This window comes from Leptopilina boulardi, unplaced genomic scaffold, assembly GCF_019393585.1.
Source record: "Leptopilina boulardi isolate dan_hultmark-lab unplaced genomic scaffold, ZJU_Lbou_2.1 LbouV2_152, whole genome shotgun sequence".
In the NCBI taxonomy this organism is placed as follows: domain Eukaryota; kingdom Metazoa; phylum Arthropoda; class Insecta; order Hymenoptera; family Figitidae; genus Leptopilina; species Leptopilina boulardi.
The window spans coordinates 272,164-297,530 of NW_026137699.1; the positions used below are offsets into that span (position 1 = coordinate 272,164).

General features: G+C 32.4%; 1 protein-coding gene across 1 annotated transcript; it reads left to right on the top strand.

Moving 5' to 3' along the window:
- Positions 1-6,789: 6,789 nt before the first annotated feature.
- Positions 6,790-10,574, top strand: LOC127276771 (uncharacterized). Its single transcript, XM_051297418.1, has one exon. The coding sequence runs from the start codon at positions 8,455-8,457 to the stop codon at positions 9,121-9,123; it is 669 nt and encodes a 222-aa protein (XP_051153375.1). The 5' UTR covers positions 6,790-8,454; the 3' UTR covers positions 9,124-10,574.
- The last annotated feature ends 14,793 nt before the right edge of the window (positions 10,575-25,367 follow it).

The following is a 25,367-nucleotide window of genomic DNA, read 5'->3' on the forward strand; positions in this document are numbered from 1 at the left end:
AATATAATACCTATTATTGCACAGTCAATATAACCTTTAAATTTTGTACTCAAATAAAGATTATATACTATGATCATCGAATTGTCAGCAATACATTTAATTGACCCATCGCAGAATCCATGCAGGGTGAATTCCTACTTTGTTTACCACAAGGTTCATGAACTTAAAATCGCTTTACAATATTAAAAAGTTCTGGATTCTTTATTTCGTCTGTGATTTTAGCACATATTATTTTATTTAAAGTTTCTGAATCGCAAATTTGTGTACGTAAACATATAGTTAACCGCACATGTGGCAATCCACGCTTTTTTCTTCTCTATGAAAGACGATACATATAAAATTGTAAATGAATAAAATTACAAGTACCTTGAGTATGCTTACCCTACTGAAAATCCCTGTAAAAGATCTTGTACAATTTCCTGTACAGGATCAGCAACTGAACTTGTACAAGTTCTGACCAGTTCCTGTACAGGAAAATGCATACGAATTTGGAACAAGTTCATGTGTGAGATCTTGTAGAAGATCTGGTGCAAGATCTTGTACACGAAAGATACTTGTACAAGAAAATGTACATGATCTTGTACAATTTCATGTATAAGTACTTGTACATGAACACGTCCATGTTCTTGCACATGTTAATTTTTTTTTCTTTACTAAAAATTAAAAACTTCAAAGGCTGCGCAATAGTTTACTTTAACCTTTATAGCTGCGCAATAGTTTTTAGCATGCATGAGTTACGAATATCAGTGGTTAAAATTATCAAAATCTCAAATTTTATTTTAAAAAATTTTTTACAACTATACATGTGCAAGAACATGAACGTGTTCATGTACAAGTACGTATACATGAAATTGTACAAGATCATGTACATTTTCTTGTACAAGATCATGTACATTTTCTTGTACAAGTATTATTCTTGTACAAGATCTCACACATGAACTTGTTCCAAATTCGTATGCATTTTCCTGTACACGAACTGGTCAAAACTTGTATAAGTTCAGTTGCTGATCCTGTACAGGAAATTGTACAAGATCTTATACAGGGATTTTCAGTAGGGTAAGGTTAACACATTGTAGGATATGTCATGGTATCAAAATTTTTCTTAACAATAAGACTAGATATTATTTTCTTATTGGGCAGTTCCATAGGTAGGGCAAATAGTGGATCACCGATTTTTTTTGTACTTTGTATTTTTGTAGTACTTAGGGTGCTAAACAAGTGTCCGAAATAGTATTGCAAAATTTTTTTTATTTTGCAAGATATTTGCATACATACTCTACTAATGGAGGGGAATACCTTAACTTTAGGGGGGTTGGATGCGACGCGCCATTGTCTACGAATTTCTTCCTTCAGGTATGAAAATTTTTACCTGCTGGACATCTGTCATTCTTAGCTTTGCTTTAGAGCGATTCAGAAGTGTTTAACCTTGTGATTTTCCACTGGTTTTGTGAGTTTATAATTTTTGAAACATGCCAACTAAAAAGATTTGCTGCAATCCTTTTAAAATTCCTCAACATTCATGGGTGAAGAAAAACATCTCGAAGTGCGATGCAGCATGTAAGGAGCGTTTTCCGGATATTGGAGAGTATATTTGTATGTCTTGCAAATTGTTAATCTCAAAGAAGAACGATCCCCCGAAAAGGGGGTATGTAAGTAGTGAAATTGATTATAATGATAATAATTCTATTTTGTCTTTAAATGAGAGTCCTTCTATTTCACCTATAAGTGATTTTGATCCAGAATATATTCAGGATGACTTTGGGCGAGAAATTATGAATTTAGTGAAACAAAAGTTTAAAACTGCATCAACTTTAAGAGAAAAAATTGTTTGGTTAACCGTTACTCCACTTACTTGGAACGTTGTAAAATTACAGAAAGAATTTGGAATTTCATATAAATTTGCTTTGCATGCCAAAAACGTACAAGGTGAATTTGGTTTTGGATCATATCCGCCTAAAAAAGAATGTAATATTTTTTCGAATGTCGAATCAGAGAAAATAGTGAATTTTTATCTATCCGATGAGATAAGTCGTATCATGCCAGGTCAAAAAGATGTAGTTTCTGTTCCTCAAGAGAATGGTAAAAAAGTTAAGTTACAAAAACATTTAATTTTGTGTAATGTTAAGGAAGCATATGTAGCGTTTAAAAAAGATTATCCAGAAATAAATGTAGGATTCAGTAAATTTGCTTCTTTACGTCCTAAACAGTGTGTGCTTGCAGATAGTAATGGAACACACAATGTATGTGTATGTAAAATTTATCAAAATTTTAAATTATTATTAAATGGTTTAAAAAGTATTTTTCATGAAATTTGAGTAACTAATTATACAGATATTTTAAATAGTGTTATTTGTGTTCAAACCTCAATAGATTGTTACCTTCAAAATTGCAAATTTTGCCCTGGTATTGAAAAAATTGTATCTCAAATAGTAGAAGCTCTCTCAGAAAATAACCTTAAATCTATAACTTTTCAACAATGGCTAAATACTGATCGTTCTTCTTTAGAAACAGTCACGCAAGAAGTACCAGATTTCACTAACAATTTCAGCCAGCAAATAAATGTTCTCCAAAAACATAACTTTATAGCTAAAAGTCAAAGTAAATTTTTAAAAGATTTGAAATTGAACTTAAAAAATCCGGCAGCCCCCTGCGGGGGCGGCCACATTCTCATCACGCGCTTCGCGCGTAGGGCCTCGCTTGGCTTGCTAGTTTGAGCGCGCCCCGGGGCGCGCGAAGGTCGTTCGTCCCGCTTCGCGGTCCGATATTGATACGCGCTTTGTTTGTTTATTACAATTCAAAACCTAGTAGCATTAATTACTTTTTAACTACACTGTGTAATTCAAAAATTTTTCAATTACATTTAAAAAGTGTATTAATTATACTACCTGAAAGTAGCTGAATAACTCAAGAATTCATTTGGTAGAATGAGATTTTGTAGTTGTTTCAGACTTTGTAGTTGATTTAATTAATTTTGAAGTAAAATGTCAAGAAGAAAGAAATTATTTTTATTAATTTTATTAAAAAGAGTAAAATTAATTACATACAGAGTTAAAATATGTACAAAAGCAAAGTAGTTATTTTAAAAGGGGAGCTTCATATAATCGACTTGTTTTGAAAAATTTATTAGAAACAACTCATAGGGTAACGGCACCAGTGAAAGAACATTTAAGGAAATGCATACTTTTATCATTTATTATTTTTGAATGCAGTTATTGAAAATTTTTTTACCAATTTTTTTTCGATAGCTAATTAAGTGTAGAATGCGAAGGTCATATTTAATTTTCATAAATATAAGATGTTAATTAAAATTTTAATTAATAAGTAAAACATACCTATTTCACCAGTGAAAGAACAAATTGTCTAATGAAAGAATTTTCTGCATCCAGTGAAAGAACAATGTGAAATATATATTTAAAATATATTTAAAAAATATATTAAAACAAAGATAAAGTAATAAAATGTTTGTAATATACTATAATAAAGGTAAATTAATGATAATTATGAATATCATAGATACTAAGGACGTAAATTAAATAAGGAACATAAAAATATATAATTTATAATACCAAATTGTTTATTACACTAATTAGAATGCAAAACATGAAATTTGTTCTTTCACTGGTGTCAGTTCCTTCACTGGTGCCGTTACCCTAGTCTTTATTAAAATGCGTTAAATTGAATGGCGGCACTGCAGTTGTTCAAACTTAGTTCCTTAATTTTGCGCCGTGCATTGGCCAGGTCTTTGTAATTAACGAAAATCGACAAACCAAATTATTTACTAAAATAAGATATTCCGCTTTGAACTAATTTCAATTGAGTAAAAGAAAAAATTAATTGAAAATTTAAAAACATTAAAAAAAAGAACTTTAAAGTAAATGCATTTTTAAATCAACAAATTTATTATATGAGGTTTTGCCCTCATGTTTTTATTCATAAAAATTTTTTTGTACAATTTATATAAGTGAAATCTTTGGTTTTTTATAAATTAAATTTCATTTTCTTAAAGTACTTTGACTTTAAGGATAACATTCTCATCACGACACTCGCGTTTCACGCTCGAAAATTAGAAACATACAATAGGAAAAGTAGGCATGCATTAACCCATTAATAAAATTTTTACAGGTAATTTGAGGCTATATCAAATAGTGTACTAATAGAACCGAAAATTTTTAAATAAACAATTTACAAGCATTAAAAAAAAGATTTTTTTAGAATTTTGTTCAGTTTTTTTAATTTTTTCAAATCTTAACCCTTCAGAATACCTTTAAATGCTAAAAATATCGGGTCAAAAATGTTTCAATACGTCATTTTGAATTTTTAAAAACTGACTTCAGAATCGTAATGAGCGACCTAAAAAACCAAGGAGTAGAAAGATTTATTTAAATTTGTTAAAAGATTGTTGAAAAATGAATTTTCTCTTAAAAAATAGCAATGTTTATACTTAGTTAATTTATAATTCTTTATAATTTTGCCTGCTACACTTATTATTTTTGTTTCACTTCACAATGCTTTCCTTATAGTGGAAAAAATGTTTTATGAATACTGCTTCAAAAACTTTAAATCTATAGAGAGGAAAGTTGCTAAAAGAAAAGGTGGCAAAATAGGTTAAAACTGTGCCGCAAAAAATTAATGAGTAAAATAACACATCGAAAAAAATTTTAAATTTTTGTTACCTTAAACGTAATAGAACATAACTTTTTTAACTTTTTTGTTTTAATCTGTATCGAAAAGGGTTAAAGAAAAAAAGTTTACTTTTGGGAGTATTTTAAGAGAAAATTAAAAAAAAAAATTTTTCAAGAAGAATTGAATTTTTTAAAAATTTAAAATTTGAATAATTTTTGAATTTTTAGGCGGATTAGTCTGTCCAACGAACTCAGGCTTTATTTTTACATGTTGAAAGCGTGTACCAAATATCAAAGCGATTCGTTAAGATATGTTCAAGTTATCGTGGGGACAAAATGAGTCCACAGACAGACTACAGACGACAAACAGACAGACAGGATTTCAAAACATACTTTTTTGGCATCGAGAGGTCTCAAAACGTACAGATTCACTAAAATTTGAAAAAAGTTAAAATCGACCAAAATGAATACTTTCTAACTTATGATGAGAATTTAAAAAATCTACAAATAAATGAATTTAAACCGATTCAAAAGTAATTAATAATCGAAAAAATACGAAATTGTGGTGTAAATAGCGCAATATAAACTATTTTAAAATAGAGGAATTTTTGAAAACAATTGCAATGTTTGGAAATGGAAAACAACAGTTGGAGTTATGAGAAAAAAAAAATTTGAATAATATAATAAATATTTAATAAGATTTAATTGTTTACATTCAAAAAAGGTAAATTATAATAGATTCCTGGAATAAAGAATGAAATATTGGTTTTTAATTAAATATTTCTGAAAAATATTTCTTGCTTTTTGCTGAGCATCAATACATTAGATTTAATTACAATAATAATAAAAAATGCTATAGCAAGTTGCAAATATCAAAGAAGTTCGACGCAAATATTTAAGAAAATTGGTAAGAAATGAAGATTCATCGAGAGGTTATATTTTCTGTATTTATACCTCCATTCAATATATCCACCCAGATTTAAATCATTTAGTAAATCTTCGACTCTCTTTTCCATTTTGGTCTTTCGATTTATAACACAACACTATTATGACATACGAAAATTGACAGTTTCGAAAAACAAAAGCGCAAATGTCAAACAGGAAAAAAATGTAATCGATATCATGTATTTACTTTTCTTTTTTCAAATATACTAAATTTAAACAGGAAAATCCTAATTGAAGAGGAAAATGCAAAAGTACTCCTTTTGTTATTGTTCCATTACAACAAAGAATAAAAATATTCTACAGTCAAATGGAATATTCGTATTTTAAGAGGAAATATTCAGAGGATTTTAGAAGAGGAATTTTCCTCTAAATTTAAGATTACTTTTTTTTGGGTGTAGAGAATGCAGATAATTTTCAAAGTTTAATATTTTATGAATGAATTTTTTCGTCTAAAATTCATTGAATATAATTACTATATGTGATAATTCTTTAAAAAGTTAATTTCTTCATGCGTTGCCATAATATTTTTGTAATCCAATTTCCTGAATTCTCCATTTTTCCATGTAAATAATAACTTTTTCCCTGACATACAGATTTCTTGTTAGAAGAAAAAAAAGCATTTAAGACTCTACAAACATTTTAAACACTATAATCTAAATACTCTAATCTGAATTTAATTCTGAAAATTACATTAGAATAATATAGAAAAATAACACAGGCCTGCGAAATTTGAACTTTTTTCAGTTACAAGAACCTGTGGTACTAATTCTCGTAGGTTTTTGCGCGCTAAACACGAATCTGATGTCCAAAATGGCCCATCACGTCAGGATTTGAGTAATTCAAGGTCAAATGTCCCGAAAATGGCTATTTTGGACACTTTTGGGAATTTTTTCTGGGAGAAAAAAATTTTTTCTTTAATTTTCGAAAGCGCTATCATATAGTGCGTACTCTCAGCTTCAAAACCTATTTTTGAAAATTAATTTACGATTATTTTTAAAGAAGTTATGAACATTTAAATGTATGAACTTCAGTCATTTTTTAAGACCATTAACCCTTAAACGCCCGACTTTTTTTGTAGAAATGCGATTTTCGTCATGCTCTGTATTCAAGGGTTTTTGAGGTCGCTGATGACGAATCCGAAGTCGGTTTTTAAAAATTCAAAATGGCGGATCCAATATGGCAGACAACTTTTTTAAAAAACCATTTAATTCGTCTGAAAATCGTTACTCAGGGGTTTTTGGGGTCGCTGATTACAAATCCGAAGTCGGTTTTTAAAAATTCAAAATGGCGGATCCAATTTCTTCAGTGGTGGAGGAATGAGAGCTTTGAAGCAGAATATGAGCCAATGAAGGTAGTAAGTCGTTTGCGCAGTAGACCAAATTATGTTTCTGCGCATACTTACATGTTTGTGCTAGCTTGATGCTCATACACTGCGGCAAACCACTGGAATCCATCATTGTCCTCCGTATTTGCATCACCCCCACCACTGGAGTTATTCCTCGTAATTCGAATCTTCTTGATCAAAACGCTTCATTGAGCTTTGGGCAGTACTGGCTTTGGGAACAAAGCGCTTTGGAATGCAATCTTATCTACTTGTTCCAGTAGCTATTTCGATAATTTTGTAATAAACTTATATGTAAATATGTAATGTCAAACAGTTCTTTTCAGAACTAATTTTTGCTACAGTTTATACTGCTTCATTAGCAATATATTTTTAAAATAACAGTTAAAAGTATTCTTTTTAATCAGATACTAAAAATTACTTTTTCTATTTGTTCTTTTTAGTACTATTTATTTAGCCAGTTCTTTTCAGAACCAAATATATTAAAACGCGTATGGTAAGTATATAAGTTTTCTTTTGTTCAGAGGCAAAAATGTCAAGTCGAGTTTGTGTCAATGACCCTGACAAATTTTGTTACATTTGTGGCAGATATGCTATTCAAAAACAAAGACGAGTAAAAACTAATTACCAGAGTTATTTCGGCTTACAGATGATTAATCTAGATAAAAGATGGGTACCTCATTCAGTTTGCACAAGTTGTGTGAGTATCTTGTCCTCATGGTCCAAAAATTCGAAAGATTCTAAAAGAATGCCTTTTCAGATTCCAACGATTTGGCGAGAACCGCAGTCGCATGCTGACTGTTATTTTTGCTTATGCAAACTTGAAGGTTTTAATGTTAAGACTAAAGATAATATAAAATATCCTGATGTGTCTTCAGTCACAAAACCTCTCACTTACGAAGACGAAAATATTCTTCCACATGTACCGCCATCCCATCATAGAGTTGTCGATGATTTATGTGATTTGGAAGATAGTACTGATGAAACTCATGAAAAATATGACAAATCTTACTTACCTGACGAAGAAATAAAGTCGGGTCAATTTACACAAACCGAGTTAAATGATCTCGTTCGAGATTTAAATCTTTCTAAAGAAAGTGCAGAACTTCTTGGATCGAGACTTAAAGAAAAAAACATGCTTGATAAAGATACTACTTACTATTGGTATAGAAGTAGAGAGAAAGAATTTTGTGAATACTTTTTACAGAACGAATCATTAGTATTTTGCAACAATGTTCCGGGATTAATGAAACGTCTAGGAAATGAGGAATATAATGACAATGATTGGAGACTTTTCATTGATTCTTCCAAAAGAAGTTTAAAGGCGGTTTCATTACATAACGGATCTAAATATGCTTCAGTTCCTATTGCTCATTCTGTACATTTGAAAGAGACGTATGATATTCTAGTCAATTTACTTACAAATATTAAGTATAATGAGCATAATTGGGTCATTTGTGGGGATTTGAAAATAATATCCATGATATTAGGTCAACAGTCCGGATACACGAAATATCCATGTTTTTTGTGCCAGTGGGACAGTAGATGTCGAGCAGAGCACTGGACAAAAAAATATGGCCAGTTAGGTCAGAACTGTTACCTGGCTCACTAAATGTCATCCGTCTTCCTCTGGTATCCCGTGATAAGACTTTGTTACCTCCTTTGCACATCAAATTAGGGTTGATTAAACAATTGGTCAAAGGCTTAAATAAAGAAGGTAAATGTTTTAAGTATTTGTTTGAAAAATTCCCCTCACTAAGTGATGCGAAGATAAAAGAAGGCATTTTTGTAGGACCAGATATAAGGAAACTCACGAAGGACACCAAATTTAAGAGTGTCATGAATGAAGTAGAAAGAAATACATGGAAAGGATTCAAAGATGTCTGTAACGGATTCTTAGGAAATGTCAAACAACCCAACTATAAAGAATTAGTACAAAATATGTTAGACAGTTACAAGGAACTAGGGTGCAATATGAGCATAAAAGTACATCTTCTTAACAGTCATTTAGACTATTTTCCTGAAAATTTAGGAAGCGTTAGTGATGAACAAGGGGAGAGGTTTCATCAAGACCTTAAAGAGATTGAAAAAAGATACCAAGGAAGATGGGACATTCATATGCTAGCAGATTACTGCTGGTGTCTTAAGCGAGATAATTACAATGCGATCCATAAAAGAAAAAGTAATAAACGAAGATTTATTCAATCTGAATAAATGCATCGTTTCTGCATTTATTGGTCATTCTTTTTTCCTGATTTACTGATTTGGTATTCATTTTGCATTACCTTTATTGATTAGGTAGTCAACATGCCCTGACTTTATTGGTTGGGTCTCGTTCCGAACTTACCTTCATTGGTTGGGTACACTTCTCACCTTGCCTTCATTGGTTGGGTCTCGTTCCAACCTTACCTTTATTGGTTGGGTAGTCTTTTCACCTTGCCTTCATTGGTTGGGTCTCGATCCGACCTAACCTTCATTGGTTGGGTACTCTTCTCACCGTGCCTTCATTGGTTGGGTCTCGTTCCAACCTTACCTTCATTGGTTGGGTACTCTTCTCACCTTGCCTTCATTGGTTGGGAACTCTTCTTACCTGGCCTTCATTGGTTGGGTCCGATGATAGTTTTTCAAGATTCGAAATGGCAGATCCAACATTATGGACAAAAACCAAAATACAGACACAGCCATAAAAATGACTACTAGGAGATTTTTCAATTTAGAAAACTATCATCGGATTTTTACTTAGCGACCCCAAAAACTTCCAAGAGGTCATTTTTATAAATTTACCTCAGTTTTTTAAAGAAGTTGTCCGCCATATTGGATCCGCCATTTTGAATTTTTAAAAACCGACTTCGGATTCGTAATCAGCGACCACAAAAACCCCCGAGTAACAATTTTCAGACAAATGAAATGGGTTTTTAAAAAAGTTGTCCGCCATATTGGATCCGCCATTTTGAATTTTTAAAAACCGACTTCGGATTTGTAATCAGCGACCCCAAAAACCCCCGAGTAACGATTTTCAGACGAATTAAATGGTTTTTTAAAAAAGTTGTCTGCCATATTGGATCCGCCATTTTGAATTTTTAAAAACCGACTTCGGATTCGTCATCAGCGACCTCAAAAACCCTTGAATACAGAGCATGACGAAAATCGCATTTCTACAAAAAAAGTCGGGCGTTTAAGGGTTAATGGTCTTAAAAAATGACTGAAGGTCATACATTTAAATGTTCATAACTTCTTTAAAAATAATCGTAAATTAATTTTCAAAAATAGGTTTTGAAGCTGAGAGTATGCACTATATGATAGCGCTTTCGAAAATTAAAGAAAAAATTTTTTTCTCCCAGAAAAAATTCCCAAAAGTGTCCAAAATAGCCATTTTCGGGACATTTGACCTTGAATTACTCAAAATCCTGACGTGATGGGCCATTTTGGACATCAGATTCGTGTTTAGCGCGCAAAAACCTACGAGAATTAGTACCACAGGTTCTTGTAACTAAATCTCGCAGGCCTGTGTAATCTGTTAATGAGAATAATGTAATCTTAAGTTAAATTATTTTTAAAAATCGTATTTAATTAAAAATATAATAAATATGTCAACGCACGTTTTCAATTATTTTTCAAATATTTTTAAATTTAATTATTCCATTTTATGATTACACTCTTCTCATGTGATAAAATGTAAAAATATTGTAAGGTTATGTTCATGAAAATACCTTTTTAATATATTGTGAAATCAAAATGATGAAAAACTTTTATTATAATGTCAATAAAAAACATAAAAAAAATTTGTATTGACAGTTCATCTTATTAATTGTATATTTTTTTATTACTATATTTATATATTACAAATATTAAATTCATTGCATGTGTGTATTATTCAGTGAAAAAAATTTTGATATTTATAAAAGAAAAATTTAATTTAATTTATATTTTTCTTCTCTTTAAAAAACGATGAGACGGCGGAAACATCAACAGCAACAACAACAAATAATTTATTAAACTTTACAGCGTGTTTACAGCTTCAAAGGTACATAACCTCAACTATTTCGTGAGCACGAGATCACGCACAATTTTTTTTTTTCATTTTCAACTCGGCGACAGTTGGCAACATTATGCGTGCGCAACCAACTCCAAGCGACTTCGACTTGGACTTGGAGTTGCCAAACGGAGCTATTGTAGAAGCTCCTGTAGACTCTACTTGAAACTAGCATTGTGACGTCATCACGTTAACGTTATATTAATATTAGAAGTAGGTAACAACGCTGTCTATCGTGGTGCGAATGTACCTTTATTGAGGATTAACACTTTTGGTAAAAAATTGTTTTTTACTTTGATTTTAAGAAATGCCAAACCCTCATAAGCTGCCCAATATCAATAACATTAATTTGCGAACAACAAATCAGGATTCTGTAATTCGGAAAATGCAAAATAAAAAATATTTTACCCAAGGTGTAACTGTTCCATAAGTAACATAATCGCAGCTCAAACATACAGATATCACATCACGGACTACTAACGCCAACGTAAACAGTTGCTACCATTAGAACTTTGTTGCAAGGACTTATATAAAAAAAAAAAAAAAAAATCGAAATATTATGAGTAAGTTACTGTTATTTGTGTTAATTAAAGGTGGTTTAAAGAGAAATAATACATATTTGAACACATTTTTTCAAAATTAAGTGATTTTGCTCTGCATTTTACCCATTTTTCATCCGTTTTTGTCATTTTTTGTCTTTTTTTAAAAAAGTGGTATAACTTTTTTGTTTTAATCGCTATTAAAAATTGTCAAAGGAAGAAAGTGTTTATTTTTAGTCGTAATTTTCGAAAAAAAATTGAAAAATTTTTTTTTTTGAAAAATGCGAATTTTTGAAATTTTTAAAAACTCAAAATTTGAATAATTTTGTTGATTTTTGACGAAATCATCTGGCCAACGAACTCAGGCGAGATTTTGGTACACTTAAAGTGTATACCAAATTTAAAGTCGATTCATTAAAATTTGTTCGAGTTATCGTCGGACAAAATTTGTCTACAGACATACATACATACATACATACTGTGACGCGGCATTTTATGCTCGTCACAATATTCCTGAATTCTGATAAGAAAACTATTAAAAATATTCCAGGGTGGGAATCACCATCATTTCTAAAAAACAAATAAAAATCAGTATGTTGTCAAAAGTAATAAAATAACAAGAGAATTGTAAAAATATTAAATATTAAATTAAGCAATAGTTGAATAAAATTAAATATACCTGCTGACTCGCCAGATCGATTTAACGGAAACAGTAAATTGTTGTCCACATTATCATTTTATTATTTTTCTATTTCATGAAAAAATGGACATTAATCGGAGTAATTCTCCGGATTCAACAAAATGAGTCAGCTTTTCCATATTATTAATTATGTTCGATGTACCACAAGGGAAGTGCTTCCTGGTGTATATATTTGGAAGAGATTCCCGAATAAGAAGAGCACCAGGAAGACGAAAATTCATTTGTATACTCAGCTGTCACAACAATGGGAGCGGCCATTTTGGATAGAGAGCGCTACGATGCGCCGTGGCACGGTAGCGTTCTACTTTACCCTCCGGATTCATGAAAAATATCGACTCGTGATAAATTGATTATCGATAAAGAAAGTTCTAATTAATTACTTTCACCGGGACTCACCTCTAAAAAGAAAGCGCACAAAGAGACGCCGACTAGCGTGACAGGTCAGCCATTTTTTTTTAGTCATTCTCATTCTGGAAGTGTAGTAGGCGACAAGCCGCTTTTCTTTTTAATAAAATAAAATTGTATAAATTAGTATAAATAATGTCAGGACGAGGTTCGTGGCGAGGTCGACGTCATATAGACGGTGAGTCCCGAACGAAATAATTTTGTCAGCCAGATCGGCACATTATAAAATCAATAAATAAAATTAAAATTATAATACAACCTTCAGTTGTACACAAAAGTTTTCGCGTACTAACGTTATACATGCGAATATTATTCGGCCTTCTGCCGAATACTTGAATTACTTAAATAATGAATTAAAGAAATTATTATGAAACAAATTAAGTGAAGTGTTTTACTTGTGTCTTTATCCTTTCCCCCCCACTCTCCGCGGGTTATTGGTATCCTACAATGACGTGTTGAGCCAGCAGACGGATATTATATTATATTCAAATAAATATAGAATGGTTTAGTTATTTTCCCTAAAAATAACTTGGCGTTTTTAAAAATAATAATAAATTAAAAATAAAGTAACGTGAGAAAATATAATTTAAAATTAATAGTTTTGGTGAATTTAGAGTAAAAATAATATAAAAATAATCAATCAAGCAAAAATCACGTTATAAATGGCACCCAACTATAGGGCCCGATAAAGACACATTACTTCACTTAATTTCGAACAAACAACAAACATTATAAATTGTGAAAAATTATTTCAATTATAACTGTTCCATAATTTTGTGAGAATTTGTAAAATAAATATATTTGAGTTTTATAAACTCAAATATCTTAGAAAAAATTTGGAGATTTCAGCTTATAGTGAAGAATCAAAGTAAACATAGAAAATAATAATCAAGGTCACAATTCTGTGACTGATAGTACAAATTCTCACAACAAGGATAAATATACACTGATCGAGAATCAAATTCTTAAAAATATTACGGGTAAAAATAAAATTAATCAATTATTAAAATAATTAATTTTATTTAAATAAATTACGAAGGATTTGGCTGAGTCATCGCCGCCTTCTAGTGAAATGAATTGATTGAATTGTGCAATCGGTTCTCGATTGCTACAATATATTTTTTTTATTATTGCTTAATAAATAATAAATAATATATTTAAAATAAAAATTATGAAAAAGATTTTCTAAAATGAATTAAAAATTTAATCTATGTATTCCTGTCTTTATTCCTTCTGCAGACAGTAAAATTATATCCATTTTTTTTTGTTTTGACTATAAATGACAGAACAATATTTTTTTTATATTTTGTTTAATACAATACGGTTACTGTGTAGTCGAGGATTGGTTGCACAAAATATTATTTTTTTTTGTTGTTGACTGAGACTGCTCTTTCACCGAATTTTTCCGACTCCATAATAAACCCCATAGTATAAACAAAAATTCTTTTGTTAAAATGGCGGACCATATAATTGATGAGCCAACAATTTTTGATAATTGGTCTATAGACCAATTAAAAATTTATATAAACTCAGTTAACGTCAATTCAGAAGGGAGTTTAAAAACCTTACGTGGACGTGCCTTACGTTTTATGCAATTTTCCGCTGGGGATAAAACGATTCGGTGGTCATTTTCGGATGAATTACAAATTTGCCCAGTAGATTCGGAAATAGAATCCCTTCCAGATTCGTGTTATAATACATTAGAAAAAATGCGAGGATTAGTAGTACTACTACAGTGGTACCGCTTAAACAAATCGCGATGGTCCTCATGGGACGATTTTAAATCAGCTTGTCGATTACGTTTCGGTGATATCAACTATCAGTGGCGTCTCGAAGAACAGGTTACTAACCGTGTTCAAGGTCAATGTGAAAACACAGCTGATTTCATCACTTGTATGGAAGGGCTGTATAGTAAATTTAACCGCCACGTGTCATTACCGGATATGTTAGATCGCGTCTATATGAATATGAAACCTGTTTTTAAAAGGTGTATCAAACGTCGAGAATTTAGTGATTTGAACGAATTGTCTCAGTTAGCGAGCGATGTAGAAAGAATGTTAGATTCTCTCAAAATCGAGAAGGTTTCTCAAAAACCAGAGAATTCTTTCTTTCCTGAATTTGCTTATTCGGGCAAAATAATTAAAAACTCTGAGGTTGATAATAATAATAGCTCATCAGAGCCATCCATCAACCAATTAGATCAGTGTTTTAAATTAATGACGAGCGAGTTGATTAAAGCCCTTTCGTCTAATAATGAATCAAAGTCTAGTTCGAATAATAGTAATAATAAACAAAATAGTTCTGGTTCGAATAAAACTAAAGTAAATAAAAGTAATAAGTCGGAGAGTGATTCGGGCAGCTCACACAAAAATAATAATTCGGAGAAAGATAAACAAAAATTTCGTAAGCCGAAAGAACAAATACGGGGGATAGTCCTCCAATACGTCAGAAAAATTATCGCATGTCACCTAAAGTATGCGAAGAATTCATTAAATTAGTTAAGGAACTGATTCGTTTAGGGGTATTAGAACCCTCAAACAGTGACTGGTGTAATGCAGTAGTAATGGCTCGTAAGCCGGACGGTACTTACCGTCTTTGTATTGATTTTAGAAGGGTCAATGATGTGACAGTAAAAGATTCATACGCATTGCCCTTTATGGCAGAAATTCTGGATAAACTTAATTCAGCTAGATATATTTCTAAATTAGACTTAAAACTCGGTTATCATCAAATACCACTAAGTCCACAAAGTAAAGCTAAAACAGCCTTCTTCGTACCTGGTTTAGGTCTGATGCAGTATTCTCGCATGCCATTCGGGTTATGCGGGGCACCATCCACCTTTCAGCGGTTAATAGATCGAATTATTACACCGGATATGAAGCCGTTTGTTTTCGCTTACTTAGACGATCTGATAATCACTACTGAGACATTTGAGGAACACCTCATATGGGTTGAAAGAGTGATCGATCGTCTGACTAAGGCAGGTCTCACGTTAAACCCAGATAAATGTAACTGCTGCGTACCAGAGGCTAAATATTTAGGTTTTATAGTAAACCAGAAGGGGTTATTAGTTGATGATGATAAGGTTCGTCCTATATTGGACTTTCCAAGACCGAGAAACTTACGCCAGCTTCGCCGGTTCATTGGTGTTACTTCATGGTATCGCAGGTTTATAAAAGATGATGCTCAGATCTCCGAACCATTAACTCGTCTAACTAAGAAGAAACACCCCTTTAAATGGACTGACGAACAAGAAAACGCGTTCAATATACTGAAAAAGGTGTTCGCATCACCCCCTATAATGGGATATCCAGATTTCAGCCTCCCGTTCTGCATACAAACAGATGCGAGTAACTGCGGCATCGGAGTTGTAGTGACTCAAGTTCAAGATGGCCAAGAGCGAGTAATTGCTTACACGAGCCGCATTCTCTCAGAGGCGGAACGTAATTATTCCACAACTGAGAAGGAATGCTTGGCGGTCATTTGGGCTATTAAAAAGTTCCGATTCTACTTGGAAGGTTATCACTTTACGGTGATAACCGAACATAGTAGTTTAAGGTGGTTAAAGAACCTTAGAAATCCGACCGGCAGATTAGCTCGATGGTCGTTGGAATTACTTGAGTATGACTTCGAAATTATTCATAGAAAAGGGTCAATGCATGATATACCGGATGCGTTATCGCGCAAGTTTGAAGATTCGGATGAAAATAAAATAGCTGCAATTGAACCCGTAATAGATCATTGGTATAATAGGCGTATCGAAGCCGTTAAAAATGAACCCCAAAAATATCAGGGTTGGAAAGTAGTAAATGACCAACTATACCGTTATCGTAGCAATCCGTTAATTGAGAACCTTATAGATGACCTAAATGCCTGGAAGTTGGTAGTCTCTAAAGAAAATCAACCACTTATAATCCAGGAGGCCCACGAAAGCACTCAGGCCGGTCATTTAGGCGGTCAAAAGACGTATGACCGACTTTCTATTCGGTATTTTTGGCCGGGTATGCTCAAGGATATTGAATCATTCGTACAGAAATGTATAGTTTGCCAAATGAATAAACCGGAACAGTCCAAACCACGGGGTATAATGGGACAACGAATTGTTCAGGAACCTTGGAGTGTAGTGGCTACGGACATTATGGGTCCGTTTCCCAAGAGTTCCCGAGGATTCGAATATTTAATTGTTTACCAGGACTTGTTCAGAAAGAGGATAGAGGTGGCACCTCTTCGCGTAGCTAACGCCACCACTGTCATAAATTCATTTCGCGAGCTAGTGATCAATCGCTGGGGTACACCTCAAGTGCTGCATTCGGATAGCGGTACCGAATACCGGAATAAAGCAATTAAAAGCTTGACCACGGCATACTCGATCCATCATTCATTTACCCCATTATATCACCCGCAAGCTAACCCTGTGAAGAGGACTAATAGAGTCCTCAAAACAATGATCCGTTCCTTCATAAGTGATAACCATCGCGATTGGGACAGTTTTGTGGGCGACTTTCGGTTTGCGTATAATACGGCACTGCATAGTACCAATCGGATAACACCGGCATTTTTAAATCTTGGTAGAGAACCGGTCCCATTGAGATCATGGCGTCGTATTGAGGAAATGAATAATGAATTACCGCCTGCTGATGTATCCGAATGGATTATTCGTATGACCAGATTATCAGATTTGCGAGAGAAAATATGTCAGAATCAAGATCAAGCGTTCGTTCGGCAAGCCAAGTATTATAATCGTTGGCGTCGTGACCTTCATTTTGAAGTAGGCGATTTGGTCAAGAAACCATTACATGTTTTATCTAGGAGACAAGATAGGTTCGCTAGTAAATTGGCCCCAGCATTTCACGGCCCCTTTATGATTTGTAAGGTGATTTCACCGAATGTCTACGAGCTTTCGTCGACGGAAGGCCGTTTAGCTGGAAGATACCACGCTTCACATCTTCAACCATAATTTTCACTAGAGGAAGATATGGAGTCGTTAAACTCCGAATCTGGAAACGATTTACACCGGGAGTTATTAGAAATAAATTGGTCAGACCCGGAACCTGAGTTGGAGAGCGAAAGCGAGTTCGGAGCAATACCAATAGAAAACCTTGAACCCTCTCAGCGAAAGAAACTCCGTAATCGTTCGTATTCGTGTTGATTCGTATACTTCGCGTCTGGTTAAGGAGTAGTCTCGGAATTCAATTCACAAAGAAGTTATAAGATAAGGTGTAAATATCATACTGTATTAATTCGGAAAATTTTTTATTGTAATCACATTATTATAAATAGGTGAGGTTAGACCCGAATGGTTCATGGTCAGCTTCCAGAGAAGGAATCTGTAAAATAAAGATGTTATTAATCTGTAGAAAAATTCTTAGTTCATCTCAATTTTGACCTTGAATTGTGCTAGGTAAACCGGTCCATGGTTTAAAATTCGGAAAGGATTCTGTAAATAATTTCAAAAACAATCTGTATTGATCTTTAACTAAAAGACTGTTATTTATCTTAATTTATTCATTAATTATCTTAAAACCTTAGGAATTGAGATAAATGAGTCAGAATTGACCTGATTTAGTTTAATGATTTACTTTCCGTCAGCATCTGGAAAGATGCTTTCTGGACCCAACAGATCCAGTGGTCCATGACCTTTAAAAATTATTAATTCATATTAATGAGAAAAATCCAAGTAGCTTTACATTTACATTTGATCCTTTCTGGAAGCTGGGTAGAACTGATCAGGACCATGAATATTGAGTAATTGAGAGTTAACTGGTCCCTAAATCGAAAATTCTCCTTAACAGCCAGACGATTACTCAGAACTCGAGAGGAGGAGAAGGCCAGCGAAGTTGATTTGTGGGTGGTGGCCAGGTCGTTAATGACTCGAGGGAGACTTCCTTCGGAGGCGTCATCGTTCGGTGAGGAGGATTTAGATCACATGATCCAAGTCATTACTAATACCCCGACTGTGCGATTGACAGAAGAAGAGGAGCAATACCTCCCAAGACCGGAAAGTTCTCCGGGCGATAATCGCCCTTCCCAGGCGGAGCCAAGAGCTCCTCCAACCTCAGAAGGATGTACCATTCCTCGTAGCCGAGAATGGTGCATGGAACAGGTGAGGCAACAGATTGCCTCAAAAGCCAAAACCCCTACTTATTGGGGCAAAACTAACTAAAAAAAATAAACCCGCAAATATTACCTTATAATGGAAGAAACTTACGTAATTTGTGAAAATGTTGAATTACAATTCTTTAAATAAAAATTCGTTTTTTTAAATTTTACTAAAATTAATTAAAAATTAATTATTTTTGAAAATTCAATTATTTTGAAAAACATTGAATTAAAATATTTTTTAAAATCTAATTTTTTTAAATACCTACTTTAAATAAAAAAAATTTAAATACATACAAAAAAATCAGTATGTTGTCAAAAGTAATAAAATAACAAGAGAATTGTAAAAATATTAAATTAAGCAATAGTTGAATAAAATTAAATATACCTGCTGACTCGCCAGATCGATTCATACATACATACATACATACATACATACATACATACATACATACATACATACATACATACATACATACATACATACATACATACATACATACATACATACATACATACATACATACATACATACATACATACATACATACGTACATACATACATACATACATACATACATACATACATACATACATACATACAATATAGGTGTATATATATATATACACCTATATTTAAATATATAAGAAAATATAACACTCTACATTACCTTATGTGAGTTTCACATAAGATAATTGATTATAGTTTCGACCAAGATCTAATGAAACGAGAAACAACAGTCGGTTAATTGCCTACTTATATTACTCATGATAAGAGATCAACTGTCGCTATAAGATGACTAATTGTCTGTTGGTAAATTATCATTGAGTTGTATATCTGTAATGGATAATATATTTAAACAAAAGAGACAAAATAAATGTTAAAATTATAAATAATCAATTAAAAGATTAATTAGATCTATGTAAAGAGAAGAATTAACATTAAACTATTCTTAAAGTGCATTAAGTATTAATAAGTAGTTAATAAATAAAATAATTAGTTGTAATACCTTTTAACGTATAATCAATAAAAGTAGAACAATTATTGATAAAACAATTATTAGAAAACGATAAAGCTAATAAATCATTGTTGATAATTATTAAAATCTTATTAATAAATAATGTACATGAATAGTGTAATAAAAGGCACGTGCTCCTTACAAAATTACGCCGACACATGCTTCTTACAAATTTACGCCGACACATGCTTCTTACAAATTTACGCCGACACATGCTTCTTACAAATTTTCACAAACAAATTATAGTATATAAACCCCTGTTTTCTTAGCAACAGTCGTCAAATACTCCGGTGAGCTTCTGCCCGAACGGTATCGTTGAGTCGGCCCTTCGATCGTTTAGTTGAGTTGTTAGAATCAGTGTTATACAAAGGATAAATTGTTTTCTGTAAGGAGATAATTTGCACTACCCTTCATTTCAATTAATACTTTCGTCGTATAACAGTTCATTTAATTATTCTCTTTCTAATTTAAATTTATAAAATTAGTGCAAGTTCTTTCTAAACACTAAGAAAACAAGTTTTCTTTTGTATCAAGGTACAGTGTCAGAAAGAACACTTAGAGTTTGTAAAATAACTGTTCAAATAGTTGTTTTTAGTGCTAAAAGTGTCTAAAAACGAACTGAAAATCTTATATCATTGTACAACCTGTGAAGCGGCTACGTACAACTGGTTGCATCCTGTCATTGTAAACTTCATTAACGCAAATCTTTCAAAATTGTAAGTAAAATCAATTGTTTATAAATTTTAATTGTTAATAAATACTACATAAAAAGGAATATGCATATAATTATTTAACGAGAACCCGTAGTTCTTTCAAAGTCAAACGAATCCACACTTAAAAATAAATGTCAAGTCTTACCAACTTGACTAATCAGCAAACATCCTCCCTTTTATTATTCATTTAATAAAACCACCCTCGCCTTTAGCTCGGGACATAACAGCTGATTTGGTGGCAGCGGTGGGATTGTCACTTTTGTTAAATAATTTTACAAAGTATTCCTAACTCACTGACACCCTTTTGAAATTAATTTCTTACTGTTATCAATTAATAATCTAATTAACATCTTAATCCAAAAGAAATTTTATCTCTTTCTCTAATCGGCAATTGCAGATCGAATTGTACTCGGTTATTGTGCAAGTTGTTAACATTAACACTTAGAATTGTTGTTTCTCCTCGCAGTCCGGAGTTCTACGAGACACTCTTTCTTTCCATTCACGTGGTGCAAGTTAATTAATTAACAACACTTAGAATAAAAAATTATTGGATCGACGCGATTATTTTATGAAAAATAATAGTTTAAAAATTCACTTTAAATAATAATTATCATTCACAATACATTACAACATTTTATTTTGATTGATTTTATACCGCTTACATGTTATCTTTCAATTACAAAAATAACATAGTAACAATTTATTCTGATTATTTGCAAAATAGATCAGGTGACTTTCTTTTCGATCCTACTATAGATTTCAATTTAATAGAAGGCAGTATATTAGTTCCTTTTATTCAATCCAAGAATTATAATTCCGAAAGTATCATTATTCCTATTTTATGCGAAGAATTCAAATTCAACATTATAAAAACCGGATTAAGTTCATCAATTTCAGGAATAGTTGGTAGTAAACTAATAAAAAGTTTAGTATTTTATATTTCTGACATTAATGTTAACATAGATTGGTATATAAGTCAAATCGAACGATATAAATTTGAAGAATTAAGAAAATTTTAATTGGAAACAAGTTTTAAATAAATCACATAAAAGTAATTTAAACATTAAAATTCAAAAACTTGCAAGTTCTAAGAGAAATATAGTTTAAATTCCGCGCGAGTTTCCTTTTTACTCGCATGCAATTACTTAAACTACTGTATCTTGACTTTACATAGCGAGGCCACAGTGGCACGATCTAAGCAACGTCAGACATTTAGTCTACGAAAAACACATATATTATGAAAACACATAGATCATTTCATTTTATTAATTAAAAACTATTCTATTGTTTAACTAGTAGATTATTAATACAAAATTAATCAAACTAAATAATCTTCCTATTATTCTACTTTCCATTGCACAATTATCTAAAGTAATTGTTCATCTCAATAAATCATTTAATCTAAAACAATCTGTTTAAATAAAAGTCTCTGTTTAAATTAATAAAAAACAATACTGTTCTCTCATAACAAAAAAAATTCTAAATCATTAGTAAATAGAATAATTAATTAAGGTTGTTGCAAAGGTCTTATTAGACAATGTATTTTGTCTATATAGGTGTTTCAATTGCAACATTAATTGTTCTTATTGCGTTTTTGTGGTTATGCTAAATTTTAATTGAATAAAATAATTTGAAATTTGCGCGAGTTTCCTTTTTACTTGCTTGCAATTACCACGAACTACTGTATCTTGATTTAACGTAGAGAGCCCACAGTAGTTCGCGCCGAGTCAAGTCAGACACTCACGGCGGGGAAACAATTACATTAAAGTAACTAGAAGGCTTAAGCCTTTAAGCAATTGTCACAGCAGAACCCCTCATGAGTTCATATTTTTATTTCATAGAAAGATATAACGAATTATATCCTCTTATCTTATTAAAATCAAAATTCTTTAAAGAATTTGAAGCAAAATTCATCATTGATCCTTCATTACCTATAAATTTAATTAAACAAAAAGAATTAATTCCATATTTTGGTGTAGATTATTCCATAATTCATTCATTTCGAGAAGGTACAATTAAAACTTCAGGACAAACTGATATTTGCATTAATCACTCCGTTCTTGAATTTCACACCATTAAATATACCGGATTCACAGATATAACTGGTGTTTTAGGTTTGCCGTTTAATTTCGACATTATTAACGAATTCTAAGTAATTTTATGAAAATTGGTAATCAAATAAGCAAAATGTCTGAAGATAACGACACAACCGACCCCATGATTACTACTATGGCAGAGTGTTTTGCCTTACAACAGGGAACTATGCATATTCCTTTTTATGATGGTAAAAACATGTCTGTGCGTGATTTTATTGAAGATATAACTATTGGAGACACTACTATTCCTATTAGTTGTGAAAAACAATATATCAAACTTATATTATCAAAATTAAAAGGTGCTGCTCGAGATAGCACTTATGGCAAAAATTTTGAAAACCTTGACCAACTCATTCAACATTTAAAACAAAGATATGCCCCGAAAAAATCTTATACATGGTATCTCCAAGAGATATCCACTATTCGTATGGCTCGAAGTGAAAATGTAAGCGAATTTTATGATAGACTAAGTCTTTTAGTAACGGGAGCAAAAGCTGCTCTAATAGAAAAGTATGGTAGGGACAAAGCAGTAAATATGCTAGAACCTTTAACTGATTGCGCTCTAGAAGCATTTATTGGAGGTCTTCCAGACGCTATTTCTAGTTTAATAGAAGCACGTAATACAAAAACTATTGATGCTGCTTTTGAGGCTGCATTACAATATGAGATTAGACATCAACATCAAGGCAATCAATATAATAATACATATCATGTTTCACGGTATCAGCAGCCGAGCGAAAATAGAGCTCAAAATGTTAATTACGAGTTTAGGAATAGAAGTCCTAGTCCACGAGTACGATTTAACCCCGTTGAAGAACCAACAAATTCGCGCTCTCAATCACCCACTCCTATTGGCATTTTGAAACAACCTAACCTAGCTCAACAACCAATGCCTAGCTTTTATCAACCCTATCCTTATTACCCAACTCATTTTAATCAACCACCTTTCATTCCTTACAATCCTTATCAATTTTATCCACCTCCTCAAAAGACGAATGGGCCTAGTAATAACCAATATGGAGGGTCTAGAACGCCCCCACGCGCTCATTCTCCAGCCCCAACTAACGAGAAAAATTTAAACTCCAACGAAGCTCGACGGACAGACGCGACGACGAGTCAAGAAAAACAAGAGCGTCAAGCAACAGTAATGATATTACGCAAACAAGAACAATCATGCAAGCTAGATTCAACAAAGAATCCCCAGTAATAATCTTAAAATCTCCTGATTTCTTGAAATCAAAGGCTTCCTTGTTAGTAGACACTGGTGCTGACGTAAATTTAATAAAATTAGACGTTTTACAACCCGAATTAAATGTAATGATGGACGAAGCTATACAAATTACTGGAATCGCTCCTATAAAAATACCTACACTCGGAACAGTCCAAGTAAAAGTAAATGAAAAACCTGTAACTTTTCAAGTTGTCCCTTCTGATTTTCCTTTACATTCCGATGGTATATTAGGCCGAGAGTATCTGAGGCAAGAAAAGGCTGAAATTTCTTTTTGGCATAATTCCATTGTGACTCATACAAACCCAATTGACCCCATGTTTTTCCAAGATGTAGAATCAATCAAATTTAGAGAAAACTTAGTAGAAAATAAGGAAAATAAAAGAAGAGGATTAACCATCAAAGCCAGGGGAAGACAAGTAATACCTATAGAAGTGTCAAATGACGAAGTAAAAGAAGGTTACTTACCATTAATTAAAACAGATGACGGAATAATAATAGGAGAAGGGATAGTATCTAATAATAATGGACTTTGCCATATTTTTGCAATAAACACTACTTTAGAAGACGTAGAAATAGAAATTCCACCTCAAGAACTCATTCCTTTTGAATATTATCCACTACCAGGAGAAGAAACAGACGAAGAATCTTCAGATGAAGACTACGAACAACCAATAGATAGAATTTCAGCTATAATTAATAACTTAAGATTAGATCATCTAAATGCTGAAGAACAAGAACACGTTAAAGACATAGTAAGAGAGTTTCCTGAAAGTTTTCACTTAACAGGCGAACCTTTAAATCCAACTAACAAAGTAAAACACAAAATTATAACTATAGATGAAATCCCAATTCATACTAGACCATATAGATTCTCTCCAGCTCAAAAAGAAGAAATAGACAAGGTTATAGACCGAATGACATCAGAAGGAGCAATAAAGCCTTCTTCTTCACCTTATAACTCCCCACTACTCATCATACCTAAGAAAATAGATGGAACTGGAAAAAAGAAATGGAGAATAGTTATTGATTTTAGAGCCCTTAATGAAAAGACCGTAGGTGACTTTTATCCACTACCTCATATCACAAGCGTGATCGATTCATTAGGCCAAGCACAGTATTTCTCGGTTTTTGATTTAGCAAGTGGATTTCATCAAATAGAATTAGATCCAGACGATAGACAGAAAACTGCCTTTTCAACAGTACACGGACATTACGAATACGTACGAATGCCTATGGGATTAAAAAACTCTCCAGCGACATTTCAAAGATTAATGGACCAAGTATTACTTGGACTACAAGGTGTAGAATTATTTGTTTATTTAGATGACATAGTAATCCACGCCGAAAATTTACAAGAACACGGTACAAAGGTAAAAAGATTATTACAAAGATTAAAAGAAGCTAATTTAACATTACAACCGGAAAAATGCGAATTCCTGTGTAGAGAAGTAGCATATTTAGGACACATAATTAGTAGTGATGGTGTCAAACCCAATCCAAAAAAGATAGAAGCAGTAGAACACTTTCCAACACCAAAAACACCCAGAAACGTAAAACAATTTCTTGGTCTTGCGGGCTACTACAGAAGATTTATAAAAGACTTTTCAGCAAAAGCAAAACCAC

Excerpts from the sequence above, each read along its gene's own strand:
- LOC127276771 (XM_051297418.1), top strand. The coding sequence starts at position 8,455 with ATGTCGAGCAGAGCACTGGACAAAAAAATATGGCCAGTTAGGTCAGAA.